Source organism: Gekko japonicus, unplaced genomic scaffold, assembly GCF_001447785.1.
Source record: "Gekko japonicus isolate JY-2015 unplaced genomic scaffold, Gekko_japonicus_V1.1 scaffold3403, whole genome shotgun sequence".
Classification (NCBI taxonomy): Eukaryota; Metazoa; Chordata; class Lepidosauria; order Squamata; family Gekkonidae; genus Gekko; species Gekko japonicus.
In genome coordinates this window covers 81,198-94,926 of record NW_015176079.1, presented here as the reverse complement: position 1 = coordinate 94,926, position 13,729 = coordinate 81,198, and the positions used below count along the sequence as shown (strand labels likewise).

Genomic DNA, 13,729 nt, shown 5'->3' with positions numbered 1-13,729 from the left:
TATTATATTTAATGTTTGTATATTGTTTCTAATGCTTATGCCATACTGTACATCGCCCAGAGCCCGGCACAAGTCAGGATAGGGCGATCAATAAGTATAATAAATAATAATAATAATGTTAAAACCAGGATCTCAAACTTACGAATACTGGCTTGTTTCGTTTCGGCCGACGTCTGGAGAATGAAGTTTCTGCACAAGGATTCGGATAATGCAAATGAAGAGAACAAAGTTGACCTGCGAGGGCACAGAAAGCGGGAAAAGAAAGGAGTTTTTAATTTCTCCTCTTGCCCAAGCCAAAGTACCTCAGGGGACCTCTGTGATCCATGGGTAGCCCGATCATCTGTATTATCCTATCGAACAATGAGAGTTTCACACCACTCTTGGTGTAGACGTGTGGCAGGATGTGAGGTAAAATGGTCTTGTAAGGCGAGTGTTCCTGAAAACTGGCCGCCCCTATTGTAACATTGATTTTCCTGGGACACTGTAATTAAAAAGACCGTGAAGATAGAACACCGCTCTGTGAGTTACAAGGCAAAGCAAGACAGGACGGCAGCCATCTTAGGCCTGACATCAGCCCGCTTGGGACTTTTGTGTCATAACATCCCAAGTATGATGATGTCAAACCCACAGAGCACAGCTAGGCACAGCGTCGACACTGAGACAGGAAAAGATTCTTTCTCGGTTAGTCGGAAGAAGGTCGGAGGAGACGGAGAGGTGAAGTTCACCGCAGCGCGCCACTGTGGCCTAATGTTAGCGCCTCGAGCCGGAAAACGATTAAAAGACAAGCTGTGAGGGAGCTAGTAATCCACACCCTTGGAGAATGCCTCCCCTTTGTACATGCTTATGGAAGTACATGCCGTGGAGCGATCTGGTCTACACTCCTATCCTGGTCCCTGAAGGAAACTTCATTAGAAGGCCCTCAAAATATTTCTAGTCAGGGAATGTAACTTCTCGTTTGCGGAATGCGGAACTCTTGCGGATATCACTGTCTTGTGGAATTTGGATTAGGATGTGGACCGAATCTTGTCTTTGCTTCTGGATTCTTGACTGGTGGAGATGAAAGGATCTTGAATTCGAACACAGATCTTAGCCTTCGCTTTCCAGTGTTACGACAGAAGAACTGGAATTCCAAGCCCAGTCGTACAGGCAAGAACAGTGAATACCTCCTCCCCTCAGGCTACACAGAAGAGAAGCGAGTACCTCAGCTCCTACCTTTGCCCACCTCCTGCCTGCTGTTCTTCAAAGGTAAAAGAAGTGGCTGGCTAACAGAAATATTCTTTTTCCTTCTGCTGAACAACAGTGCAAAAAACAGGCTCCTTCCTATAGGAAGACACCCCACCTTACCTTTCATCCACCAGTCTGCTGCCGAATGGCTTGCGCAAGGTCATCCAGCAGGTTGTGCTGCCTTTCCACCCAAATAGGGTCCCCAAGGCAGGATCCTATTTGTCTGTCTACATACACCCCTACCAGCTTTATTATTTGTTTACTTCATTTGAGCTGGACTCCGCCCGGAGGGCAGGGTATACATTTGATAAATAAATTAATAAATTTGTACTCCACTTTTTTCCCCAATGGGGACCAGTGTTCCCTCTAAGCTGAGTCAGTGTGAGCCAGCTCACAGTTTTTTAGCCTCCGGCTCACACATTTTTGTCTCAGCTCGGGAAGAAGGGCTCCAGAGCCAACTCATTTATGCAGCAGCCAAATCGCTCGCCCACAGCTTTAATGCCGGTAGCTCACAAAGTAGAATTGTTGCTCACAGGACTCCACAGCTTAGAGGGAACGTTGGTGCCTTCTATTAAATCTCCTTCCTTAGCCTTCTATATCTCCTTTTTGCCTGCCTTGAGTCTTCAGAGGAAGAAAGGCAGGAAACGTGTTTTCTAAATTAAGAAATAAATAACTCTTCTTTTTCTTTTTTTGACAAAATGGTATCTCAGCTCTTCTATCCAGCAAGGGTAGGATTAGCCCTACTTATGCAGTCCCCAGCGAATAAAAGGCTGACTAACAAACTGAATTTCAGCCTAATGTAAACTCTTTCTTTCACTGAAATTCCAATTTTTAAAAAAAAGACAGTTGTGTAATCAGATAGGATGGGGACAAGTTACTTTCCCAAGTCCACCTTATCTCTGTGTACCAAGCCAAAGGCAATTTTCCAAATAGCTCCACCCGCCCTAGTGATATCATAATACAGAATGGGTGGAGCCAATATCAGAAGATGGATGGGAGTTATTGGGACAATCACTGCATGCTGGATAAAGTTCATTGTTGGCAGCACACACTGTGGAATCTTGGGAGGCTGACTGGCAGGACTCAAAAATTGAGATGATAAAGACATTTTGGGTAGGATGGATCCATGCCGTTTTTCCATTTATTCTCCCCTAATTCTCCCCCTTATTCAAGTTCCTAGCCCAGATGGCTTTTTTCCATGTGGGTTCCATGGTCCCCAGCATTGCCCACCTGGCAGGCCCGTAGCCAGGATCTTGTGGCTTGTGGGGCAATTTTATTTCTGGTGGGGCTGAAGTTCTCAGTGCAGAAAGAAAAGCCATGGAGCCAATTGAAAGCTGTGGCCAGGATAGATCTCTAAATTGCAAGCTGTCAACCACTGTAGACGACAGTTCTCAGCTGCTGCAAGTTAATCACTTCTGCCGGCCTAAGCAACAATTCTGATAACAAGCCGGCAGGTGGGGGGGATGACTTCTACAGTCAAGAAAGCAAACGCTTAGGCAGAAAAACTCTCTTAAAGGAGACCAGTTTCTTGACACAGCTTTAGGAGGGATCCTAGAGGTCACCTACTCCAACCCCCTTGCTCAGTGCAGGAATTAGTCAACTACAGCCCCCTACTCTGCTTAAAGGAGCGCACGCCCTTAAAAGATGTTTTTAAATGATTGAAAAAAGCATTTACAAGAGAAATCCTTGTGGCGCTGTACCTTTAAGAAAGGGGATAAAGGTAAAGGTAAAGGTTCCCTTGCTCAAAAGCCAGTCGAATCCGACTCTAGGGTTGCGGTGCTCATCTACGTTTCAAAGCCAAAGAGCCAGCGCTGTCCGAAGATGTTTCCGTGGTCATGTGGCCGGCATGACTAAACACCAAGGCGTACAGAACGCTGTTACCTTCCCACCGAAGTGGTACCTATTTATCTACTTGCAATGTCTTGCTTTCGAACTGCTAGGTTGGCAGGAGCTGGAACTAGAGACAGGAGCTCACTCCGTCATGCGGCACCCGGGTCTCGAACTGCTGAACTACCGACCTTCCACAGCCTGCAGTTCAGCGTCTTAACCACTTGAGCCACCGCAACTCCAAAGAAAGGGGATCGAACTCCAAAGAAAGGGGATCCAACGCGTAGGATCATAAAACGTCCAGGAATGCATCAAAACACAGGCATGAACTGAATTTGATGTGAAATAGGGCCAAGGTCGTAATTCTAGTTCTGTTGCTTACAGACAAGGTCCAGCATGCTACCAATCGAGAGTCTGTTAATAAAGTATTGTACTACTTCTGTTTGTTTTTTTCTGTAGAGGATCTAGTTGCAATGGGGGGGGTAGCTAAAGGAGGCAGTGAAGAGGTAGAGAAAAATGCAGATACGTTACCAATATAGAAACCAGGATGGGAGTTTTGATGATCCACCAGTAATGATGTTCAATTAAGTCCCAGCAACTGAAACAAAAAATAACAAACATGGATGAACGTAATTCAGGAGGGAGGAGGAGGAGGAGGAGGAGGAGGAGGAGGAGGGGATTGGATTTATACCCCACCCTTCACTACCCCAAGGAGGCTCAGAGCGGCTGACAAACTCCTTTCCCTTCCCCTCCCCACAACAGACACCCTGGGAGGTAGGTGGGGCTGAGAGAGCTCTGGCAGAAACTGCTCTATTTCAAGAACAGCTCTTATCAGAACTAGGGCTTGCCCAAGGTCATCCAGCCAGGTGAAAGTGGAGGAATGGGGAATCGAACCTGGTTCTCCCAGATTAGAGTCTGCGCACTTAACCACTACACCGAACTGGAAGAGGAAGATAATGCATTAATCGACATGCCAACAACTTTTCCTACCATCTAGGAAGGTTAAACTTGGGACCTCTGTAGATCACTTAACTGCTGTGATTTGTACGCTTTTGGCCCTTTCTGCATGAGAGACACAGTCTGGTGTAGTGCTTAGGAGCGCAGACTCTAATCTGGGAGAACCGGGTTTGATTCCCGACTCCTCCACATGCTGGTGTGAACTTGGGTCAGTCACAAGTTCTCTCAGAGCGCTTCTCTCAGGAGCAGTCCTCGAGAGAGCTCTCTCAGCCCCACCTACCTCACAGGGTGTCTGTTGTGGGGAGAGGAAGGGAAAGGAGATTGTAAACTGTTCTGAGACCAGGGCTATTTTTGGGCAGGAACGCACAGGAACGGAGTTCCGGCTGGCTCACGAGTTGGCCACACCCAGCAGGAACTCATTAGCATAACAGGCCACACCCAACAGCAGAGACTCATTAGGATTGGCTACATTAGGTGTGTGTGGCCTAACATGCAAAGGAGTTCCTGCTACAAAAAAGGCCCAGGGTTTTGACAACAGACAAGGTAAACAGAATAAGAAGCAAAAGGTGGGTGTGGCTGGATGACCACACTTCTGGTAACATGGGGGTGCGACCTAATGTGCTAATGAGCTGTGCTGTCAGGGGTGTGGCCTAATAGGCTAATGAGTTTCTGCCATTGGGTGTGGCCTATTATGGTAATGAGTTCCTCCTGGGCTTTTTCTACAAAAAGAGCCCTGTCTGAGACTCCTTCGGGTAATGAAGGGCGGGGTTATAAATCCAATCTCTTCTCCTCTTCTTACTCCCTGATATTCTGTGGGTGGCTCTGTCTCCCGTGGCAGCCATTTTGTGGCTGCACCCACCACCCCACGACAGAATTCCAAAACTGCCCACAGGCTCAAAAAGGTTGAGGGCCCCTGTTCCCAGCATTATCACCTGTGGACTTGTAGTCCAGGTCTGGCATTAGGCAAGGCACCAGGAAATGGAAGAATGCTCTGGGGTCCCTGCAATGAGACAGGACCGTCCGGAGGACAACTTCCCAATGGTCCTTCCAACCAGGAAATGGCCCAGTCCTTAATGGTAACTGATGTGTTTGGGGGAGGTCTTGGTAAATATACTGGGCCCCCGGTGTCGTTTGAGCTCGATCCTGCGGTAACGCCAATCTGCCTCAAATATAGGAAGGTTCCTATCCCGCTTAAGCCGAGGATCGACGCTGAGTTGGACAAGCTCATTGAGCAGGGTGTTTTAGAGCCTCGGTCGCTGGTTTGAATGCCTCGAACTTCGGGCTATTGGCCATAGCTGCAATCGCTGCCACTTGCTCAGGCAGTACCTGTTGCTGCTCTGCCACTGTGAGCTGCCGCTCACTCGTTGTCCGTCGTGGGTTGGGACTTAGCGGGGCTGCCTACCCGCACTAGAATCCCATCCTCGCCGCCAATTGTTAAGTCTGGTGCTTAACAAATAGCCGGAGAGTGATTTCAGCAAAAACTCAGGTTTATTCAGCTCGATGATCACTTCTCCAACACGGTACAACATTCGATAGCCCGAACAGCTTCTCCATTGCAGCTGCTCGGTATTTAAACATTCCGGGCTAATGTAGCCACACCTCCTATACAAATATCAACCTATCAGGTTGAGTGCATAAGGTCCAATCACAAGCGTTCCCGCTTCCCGTCTGTTTGAATGTGATTAGTCGCATTAGTCTTGGCGCGAATCCCTGGCCAAGACGAAGCTCAGCATAGCTTCCCTATGAGATGATTTCACTTCATCTTAATGCATTCAGGGCAGCTTCTGAATACATTACAGTAACCATCCCCGATTGCACACTTACCCGACATCATCAAAGTAAACCTTCATGATCGTCCAAAGGCTGGTAAACAATGTGGGTGCCCCTGTGAGAAAAGATCGGCTGGATGAGGACCACAAAAAACAACAACACAACAACCCAAACACACAGAGAGACCTCTAGGGGGCGCTAGGCTATTCCACAGAATCCCAGTTTTTAACATAACAATGTACTTTGGAGCGATGCCCCCTCTAAGCTGTGGAGTCTTGTGAGCAAAAATTCTACTTTGTGAGCTACTGACAGTAGAGTGGTGAGCAAGCCATTTGGCTGCTGCATAAACTAGTCTGCTCTGGAGCCATCCCTTCCTGAGCTGAGACGAAAGTGTGTGAGCCGGAGGCTAAGAAATGGTGAGCTAGCTCACACTAACTCAGATTAGAGGGAACACTGCTTCGGAGGCACCTCGATTCTGGATGTCGCGACCGTGGAATTCTGCTGATCTGGGTCAGGGAAGAGGGGCGGCCGTCGCTTATCTTGTTGCGAGATCCCTGCTAATTTCTTGTCATCTTTCCAATAGGGATGCCAACCTCCAGGTGGGGCCTGGAGATCTCCAAGAATTGCAACTGATCCCCAGACAACATGAATTCGTTCTCACTGAGAAAATGGCGGACTCTATGGCACTGTACCCCATTGAGGTCCGTCCCCTCCCCAGGAACCATCCCTCAAATCTCCAGAAAATAGGGTTGCCAGGTCCCCCCACCCACCGGCGAGGGATGGGTGGGTAGGGTTGCCAGATCCAGGTTGGGAAATTCCTGGAGATTTGAGGGCGGAGCCCGGGGAGGACAGGGACTTTGGTGGGGTACAACTAGAGATGTAAAATTTCTGAAAATTTTGAAGCTCGCAAAACCCCCCGTTTCCCCCCCCGTTTTTTTGGGGGGGAAAACGGAAATGTTCAGAAAAATTGAAAAAAATGCTACATTAGCATTTATTTTGTATTTTTTAGATTGAAAGTCATTCTGTTACTTTAGGAACATAAAATATGACTATGGACATTTTTACTTGGCACGAAATTATCACAACGAGCATATTAAAAATATAGTGTATCCAAACAATTATTACAAACAGAATACCCACCCCACATGCAAAAACAAAACTGAAACTTTTTTATTTTCTTCTGACAATCACACCTCCTAAAGGAAGAAATGCATCTTGTTCTTGCATTGGAGAGTTCAGTTTGTAACCTAGGACTTGCTTGTCCTCAGTGCACAGAAATTAGATCAATCTGATACCGCATATATATATTTTAGAAATGATTTGGAAAATATTTGAACACCTTGTCTTAAAATATTTTATTCATCATGTTAAAATAAAACGTTCCATAATCATTTTTTTCCTTTTCTTTTCTTTTTTCAATTTTTCCAATTTTTGGGGAAAAAACAAAAAATCTTCAGGAAAAAACCGGGAAAAACCCGGTTTTTCCCTGAATTTTTCCAGTTTTTTTCCGGGCCTTCACATCTCTAGGTACAACGCCATAAAGCCCACCCTCTAAAGCATCCATTTTCTCCTGGGGAACTGATCTCTGTAGTCTGGAGACGAGTTGAAGCAGATTTAAGGCGGAGACTGACCTCATTGGGACAGCCATAGAGTCCACTCTCCAAAACAGCCATGTTTCCCAGGGAAACTGATCTCAGTTTTCTGGAGATTGGTTGTGATTCTGGGCGATCTCTAGGACTCACCTGGATTCCGGGCACTCGAGGGCGTCCGGTGAAGCTGATGGGCGGTGGGTTCAGGACAGATAAAAGGAAATACTACTTTACACAGAAAGTGATTAAAATACGGAGTTCGCTGCCAGAGGATGTTGTGATGGCCACAGGAATAAGTAGCTTTAAAAGGGAATTAGATAGATTCATGGAGGATAAGTCTGCCAGTGGCTATTAGCCTTGGGGACTGAGGGGAACCTCCACATTCAGAGGCACTAATTCTCTAAATCCAAGAGCCAGGAGGCAACATCAGGGGAAGGCTTCGGTCTCTATGCCCTATTGTTGGCCATTCAGAGGAACTGGTTGGCCACTATGTGAGTCCGGATGCTGGACCAGATGGACTGTTAGTCTGATCCAGCAGAGCTGTTCTGAGGTTCTTATAAGGGGAAGGCCTCGGCCTCTATTGCCCTGTTGTTGGCCCTCCAGAAGAACTGGGTGGCCCCTGTGTGAGACAGGATGTGGACTAGATGGACCACTGGCCTGATCCAGCAGGACTCTTGCGCTGTTCTTATCAGGGGAAGGCCTCGGCCTCTATGCCCTGTTGTTGGCCCTCCAGAAGAACTGGTTGGCCAATGTGTGAGACAGGATGTGGACTAGATGGACCACTGGCCTGATCCAGCAGGACTCTTGCGCTGTTCTTATCAGGGGAAGGCCTCGGCCTCTATGCCCTCAGCCTCTATGCCCAGAAGAACTGGTTGGCCAATGTGTGAGACAGGATGTGGACTAGATGGACCACTGGCCTGATCCAGCAGGACTCTTGCGCTGTTCTTATCAGGGGAAGGCCTCGGCCTCTATGCCCTGTTGTTGGCCCTCCAGAAGAACTGGTTGGCCAATGTGTGAGACAGGATGTGGACTAGATGGACCACTGGCCTGATCCAGCAGGGCTCTTCTGATGTTCTTATGTTCCTGTCCCCCTTTTTCTTTTTGAAAAATGTGTATTCTATTGAGGATTTATGAGTCTTATTTTCCTCTGTAAAACCTCTTCAATGGCGATGACTGAAAGCTGGCAGACAAATGCATCCACTAGGATCAAATGGACCAACCAATAAAGACATACATACCCCAGCCAATCAGGATGTACCACCAGAAGTACTTCTTCTCCGAAAAGGAGATGACCAGCAGGGTGTGAAGGTACAAGCCTTCGACCAGGAGCCAAAAAAAGTTGGCCATGATGCAATACTGGAAGAAGACCATTGTCACCTTGCAGCCGACCTGAAAGGAGAGGTGGAAAACCCATTTCACGGAGGGGAACTTCAACTGGAGAAGTTTGTCTGCAGCTTCTGCTGTAGAAGGAGTCTTCCAACAACAACAACCAAAAAGAAACTGTGTATAAAAATGAAGACCAAACCAATCAACAAACCTAATGCCTTTATAAATAGAACACTAGACATTTATGCAAACAACTGAAAATTTGTATAAACAATTATTAGGTAACAGTAAAGGTTTCCCTTGCTCGAAAGCCAGTTGAATCCGACTCTAGGGATGATGATGATGATAATGATGATGATGGTGATGATGATGATAATAATAATAATAATAATAATAATAATAATATCTTTCGATTTATTAATCGCTCAATCCTGCAGAGCTGCTGGCTCTGAGCGATTTACAGTTACACATATTAACAAGGGACTAACAATGATTCATAGGGGGTAAGGGAGGACAACATATAAATCTTTTAAGGCACACACATTTGCCGCCGACAGGCATTTTGTTCAGCTGTAGACTTAGACATGTTCCAGACGGCATTCACTCGGCTTGGCTTGATGACGTCAGTTTTTCCAGGACTGCTTCGAGTCGCAGTGCCGCACTGCCACCGCCTGGCCGGATTGGCCCATCGCAGGCTTCTTAATGCCGAAGAGATCTTTCCAGGCTTCCGAGCTTCCGAGCCGGACATTGCGTTTCGCCGGCTAACACCTCCCCCCATCGGGGGGTTTTAGTGTGCCCACCCTCTCTAAGGAGTGATACCCATTTTATCTATTCTCTGAAGCTTTCGAACCGCTGGGTAGAGGGCGAGCTGGGGACAAGGCTGGTAGCTCACGCCAGTGTGGGCTAGAACTGACAGCAGTTCTGTTCAGTTCAGATGTTACTGTAACCAGAGGATAAATCCTCAGTTCAGATGTTACTGTAACCAGAGGATAAATCCTCAGTTCAGATGTTACTGTAACCAGAGGATAAATCCTCTGTTTCCAAGCCGAAGAGCCAGCGCTGTCCGAAGACGTTTCCGTGGTCATGTGGCCGGCATGACTAGACGGCGAGGTGCACAGATCTAAGTTCTGCAGGGCCTGCAAAGCAGAGCTCTTCCATTTCGCTTTTCATTAGTCGGGTCTGTTTATGTGGGCTGCCTTTTAGCTTTATTCGTGTTATGTTTTTAATTGATGTCTGTTAATATTTTAGCTGTTCTTAGCCGCCTGGAGACTGTGAGAGGCGGCAATGAAATATAATGATAATACATGGTGGGGGGCTTTGGATGTCAAAGTTAAAGCGCTTGGGGCTCTTTACCTTGGAGAAACGACAACTGAGGGGTGACATGATCGAGGTTTATAAGATTATGCATGGGATAGAGCAGGCCGAGAAATAAGTCCTTTTCTCCCTTTCTCACAATACAAGAATTCGTGGGCACTCAAGGAAATTGCAGAGCAGTCGGGTTAGAACGGATCAAAGGAAGTCCTTCTTCACCCAAAGAGTGATGAACACATGGAATTCACTGCCACGGGAGGTGGTGGCAGCTACAAGCATGGGCAGCTTCAAGAGGGAATTAGATACAGGGCTCTTTTTATAGAAAAAGCCCAGGAGGAACTCATTAGCATAATAGGCCACTCACAACACCAGAAACTCATTAGCATATTAGGGCACACCCTGACAGCACCACTCATTAGCACATTAGGCCACACCCCACGTTACCAGAAGTGTGGTCATCCAGCTACACCCACTTTTTGCTTGTTATTCTGTTTACCTTGTTTGTTGTCAAAACCCAGGACTTTTCTTGTAGCAGGAACTCCTTTGCATGTTAGGCCACACACCCCTAAAGTAGCCAATCCTAATGAGTTTCTGCTATTGGGTGTGGCCTGTTATGCTAATGAGTTCTTGCTGGGCGTGGCCAACTCGTGAGCCAGCCGGAACTCCGTTCCTGTGCGTTCCTGCCCAAAAATAGCCCTGGATAAGCATATGGAGCTGAGGTCCATCAGGGGCTATTAGCCACAAGGTATAGAGAGGAACTCTCAGTCTGGGGCAAGGGATGCTATGTCTTTTTGGTGCTTGGGGGGGCAACAGTGGGAGGGCTTCTAGTGTCCTGGCCCCACTGGTGGACCTCCTGATGGCACCTGGTATTTTTGGCCACTGTGTGACACAGAGTGTTGGACGGAATGGGCCTTTGGCCTGATCCAACATTGGCGTCTCTCCTGTTCTTATGATGTGAGGCAAGTGACACAATAAAGAGAGAGGCTTGCCAGATGTGAGTTGTGAGCAGATTGGTGTGATGCACCCTAAGGAGACAGGACCCTGCTCTGAGCAGCTTGGGGCTGTCAGCTCAGGGTTGGGAGGTACCTGGAGATTGTGGGGGTGGAGCCTGGGGAGGGCGGGGCTTGTGGAGGGGAGGGGCCGTCGCAGGTTATAACGCCATACAGCCCACCCGGTAAAGCTGCCATTTCCCTCAGGGGCTGGACTCCGTAGTCTGGAGATCAATTGTAATTCTGGGAGATCTCCAAGACAGCCATGTTGGTCTGTAGTAGAAGAACTAGATTCGAGTCCAATATCACCTTACAGTCCAGCCAGACTTCCAGGTGATAAGTTTTGGAGAATCAGAGCTCCCTTTGTCAGAGATCACCCTAAAAACAAAGTCCAGCTCGCCATCTATTGGTGCATAATGCTAAAAGAGCTAGAACTTCAGGCTGCCAGACAATCTTAGGATCTCCTGGCTGTTCTACACACAATGCCAGGCAGACAATGGCAAACTGTCTCTGAAATGTCTCTTGTCTTAAAAAGAAAGTCTAGCTCGCCACCTAGTGGTGCGTAAAGCTAAAAGAGCTAGAACTTCTGGCTGCCAGACAATCTTAGGATCCGTTGTCGAAGGCATTCACGGCCGGAGTTCATTAGCTGTTGTAGATTTTCTGGGTTGTATGGCCGTGGTCTTAGCATTGTAGGACCTGACGTTTCGCCAGTAACTGTGACTGGCATCCTCAGAGGTATAACACACAAAGATGGAGGACTCTCTGTGTCAAGGTGAGAAGAAAATGGCAGGCAGGTAATTTATATCTACTCAGGAAGGTGGGGTAGGGCTGAGTCATTATCTTGTAGGAGTTCTCCAAGCTGGGAACATGCTAATGGAGGAGCTTTCCTCAGGAGGTTCTTTTGTATATGGATTGTTTCCTGAGGAGGTTTCCTGTTTCCTGAGGATATGCTGGCTGTTCTACACACAACGCCAGGCAGGCAAAGCAAACCATCTCAGAAATGTCTCTTGCCTTAAAAACAAAGTCTAGCTCACCACCTAGTGGTGCATAATGCTAAAAGAGCTAGAACTTCTGGCTGCCAGACAATCTTAGGATCTCCTGGCTATTCTACACACGCCATACAAAAATTATTAATTAAGTATTATTGCTAGTGCACTCCCTGGAAACCTTGTGGGTCTTTGAGGTTCTACTGGACTCGATTCTGACACGTTCCTGTTCCCTCTAAGCTGTGGAGTCTTGTGAGCAAAAATTCTACTTTGTGAGCTGCTGGCATTAAAGTTGTGAGCGATCTATTTGGCTACTGGATAAATTAGTTTGCTCTGGAGCCATCCTTCCCGAGCGAAGACAAAAACGTGTGAGCCAGAGGCTAAAAAACTGTGAGCTAGCTCACCCTAACTCAGCTTAAAGGGAACACTGGTTCCTACATATAACCTCTCTGGATGCAGCAGGTGTCCCCCACGACTGACCTGCTGCTTCTGCTGAAACACAAAACGGCTTACGCTTCAGACGTATCACCTTACTACGAGGTTTCTCGAATACCTCTGAGGATGACCAAATGCAAGGAGAAAACCCCCCCTCCCACCGGGATCAGCACAGCTTGAGACATTTATCTCCACAATATCCGCTAGCTGGAGCCCGGGTTCACATCCCAGCGTCACTGTGAACCTAGCTGGGTGGCCTCAGGGCTCTCCCACTCTCTCACCTTCACTTAAACTCACATGGTTTTTGTGTGGATAAAATGGGAAAGCGATCGATGGGGCTCTGGGCTCTGCGGTGGAATGGATTAGATGACAGGCTGACTCGACTGATACCCAGTGTGTGCTGAACAAAGATGAAGAATTATGAATAACACCCACCCACCATCATCCTAATAAAACACTGAAATTACTCAGGAACTATTGGGGGGGGGGAATGTGAGAATGAGTACACCGCAGCCTAGTCTTGGGAAGAATGAAGTATGGAAATGCAGGATAATTCATAGCTTCCTCTTCTCAATTGCAGCTACAGGGATCATTTTGGATTCCAGAGCGGTAGCTAGCCGTGTGTGACTGTTGGAGCGAAACCAAATGTTATGCCTCCTTAAAGACCGCCACATTTATTGAGCCGTAGGGTTGCCAAGTGAGAATTTAGCCGCAGCGGGGGACTCCCGGTCGGCAGCTAGAGCGCGCGCCGCATCCATGTCACCCAGAAGTGACGCGGGCACGCCGTGGGCAGGGCCACGACCATCCAAGGGAAAACCATAGAGTTTTCCCTCGGATTACTGTGGCCCCACCCCCAGCTTGCCCGGCGTGGCCGCATCACTTCCGAGTGACGTGCACGTCAGGGTGGAGTTCCCCCCGGGGCCCGATCCGCCGGTGGCGAGGAACGGGCCTCTGGGGCGGGGGTTTCCCCCCCCCCGGGGGGACTTAGCAAGCCTATTGAGCCGGTGCTATCGGATGCCTGAAGTGTTACCTTCAGAGAGAAACACACACACATAACTGCATTCATATGAACATCCATATAGGCATGTACTCATATCCACATACATACATGAGGTCAGAGATCAACAATAGTCATGGGGGGAGCAGAAAGCTGTGAAAGGTAGGAGGCCACAGTGGGCATGAGGAACCCAAATGCAGAGACGATCAAGACATAAGAATGTAAGAGAAGTCATATTGGATCAGGCCAAGGGCCCATCCAGTCCAACTCTCTTTCACACAATGGCCAGAATTCCATCAGCCAATTCCATCCGCATGG

The 13,729-nt window shown here is 47.9% G+C and overlaps 1 protein-coding gene across 1 annotated transcript in view; it reads right to left on the bottom strand.

The window, feature by feature from the left end:
• The window catches only part of LOC107123473 (vasoactive intestinal polypeptide receptor-like), a gene marked incomplete at its 5' end in the record, with an annotated part of 92,234 nt that overhangs the window by 22,584 nt on the left and 55,921 nt on the right, over nt 1-13,729 (bottom strand). The window contains 4 exons of the mRNA XM_015426727.1: nt 143-234; nt 3,583-3,649; nt 5,833-5,893; nt 8,606-8,756. Of these exons, the coding sequence (XP_015282213.1) occupies nt 143-234; nt 3,583-3,649; nt 5,833-5,893; nt 8,606-8,756 (371 nt within the window). The remainder of the gene's footprint in view (nt 1-142; nt 235-3,582; nt 3,650-5,832; nt 5,894-8,605; nt 8,757-13,729) is intronic.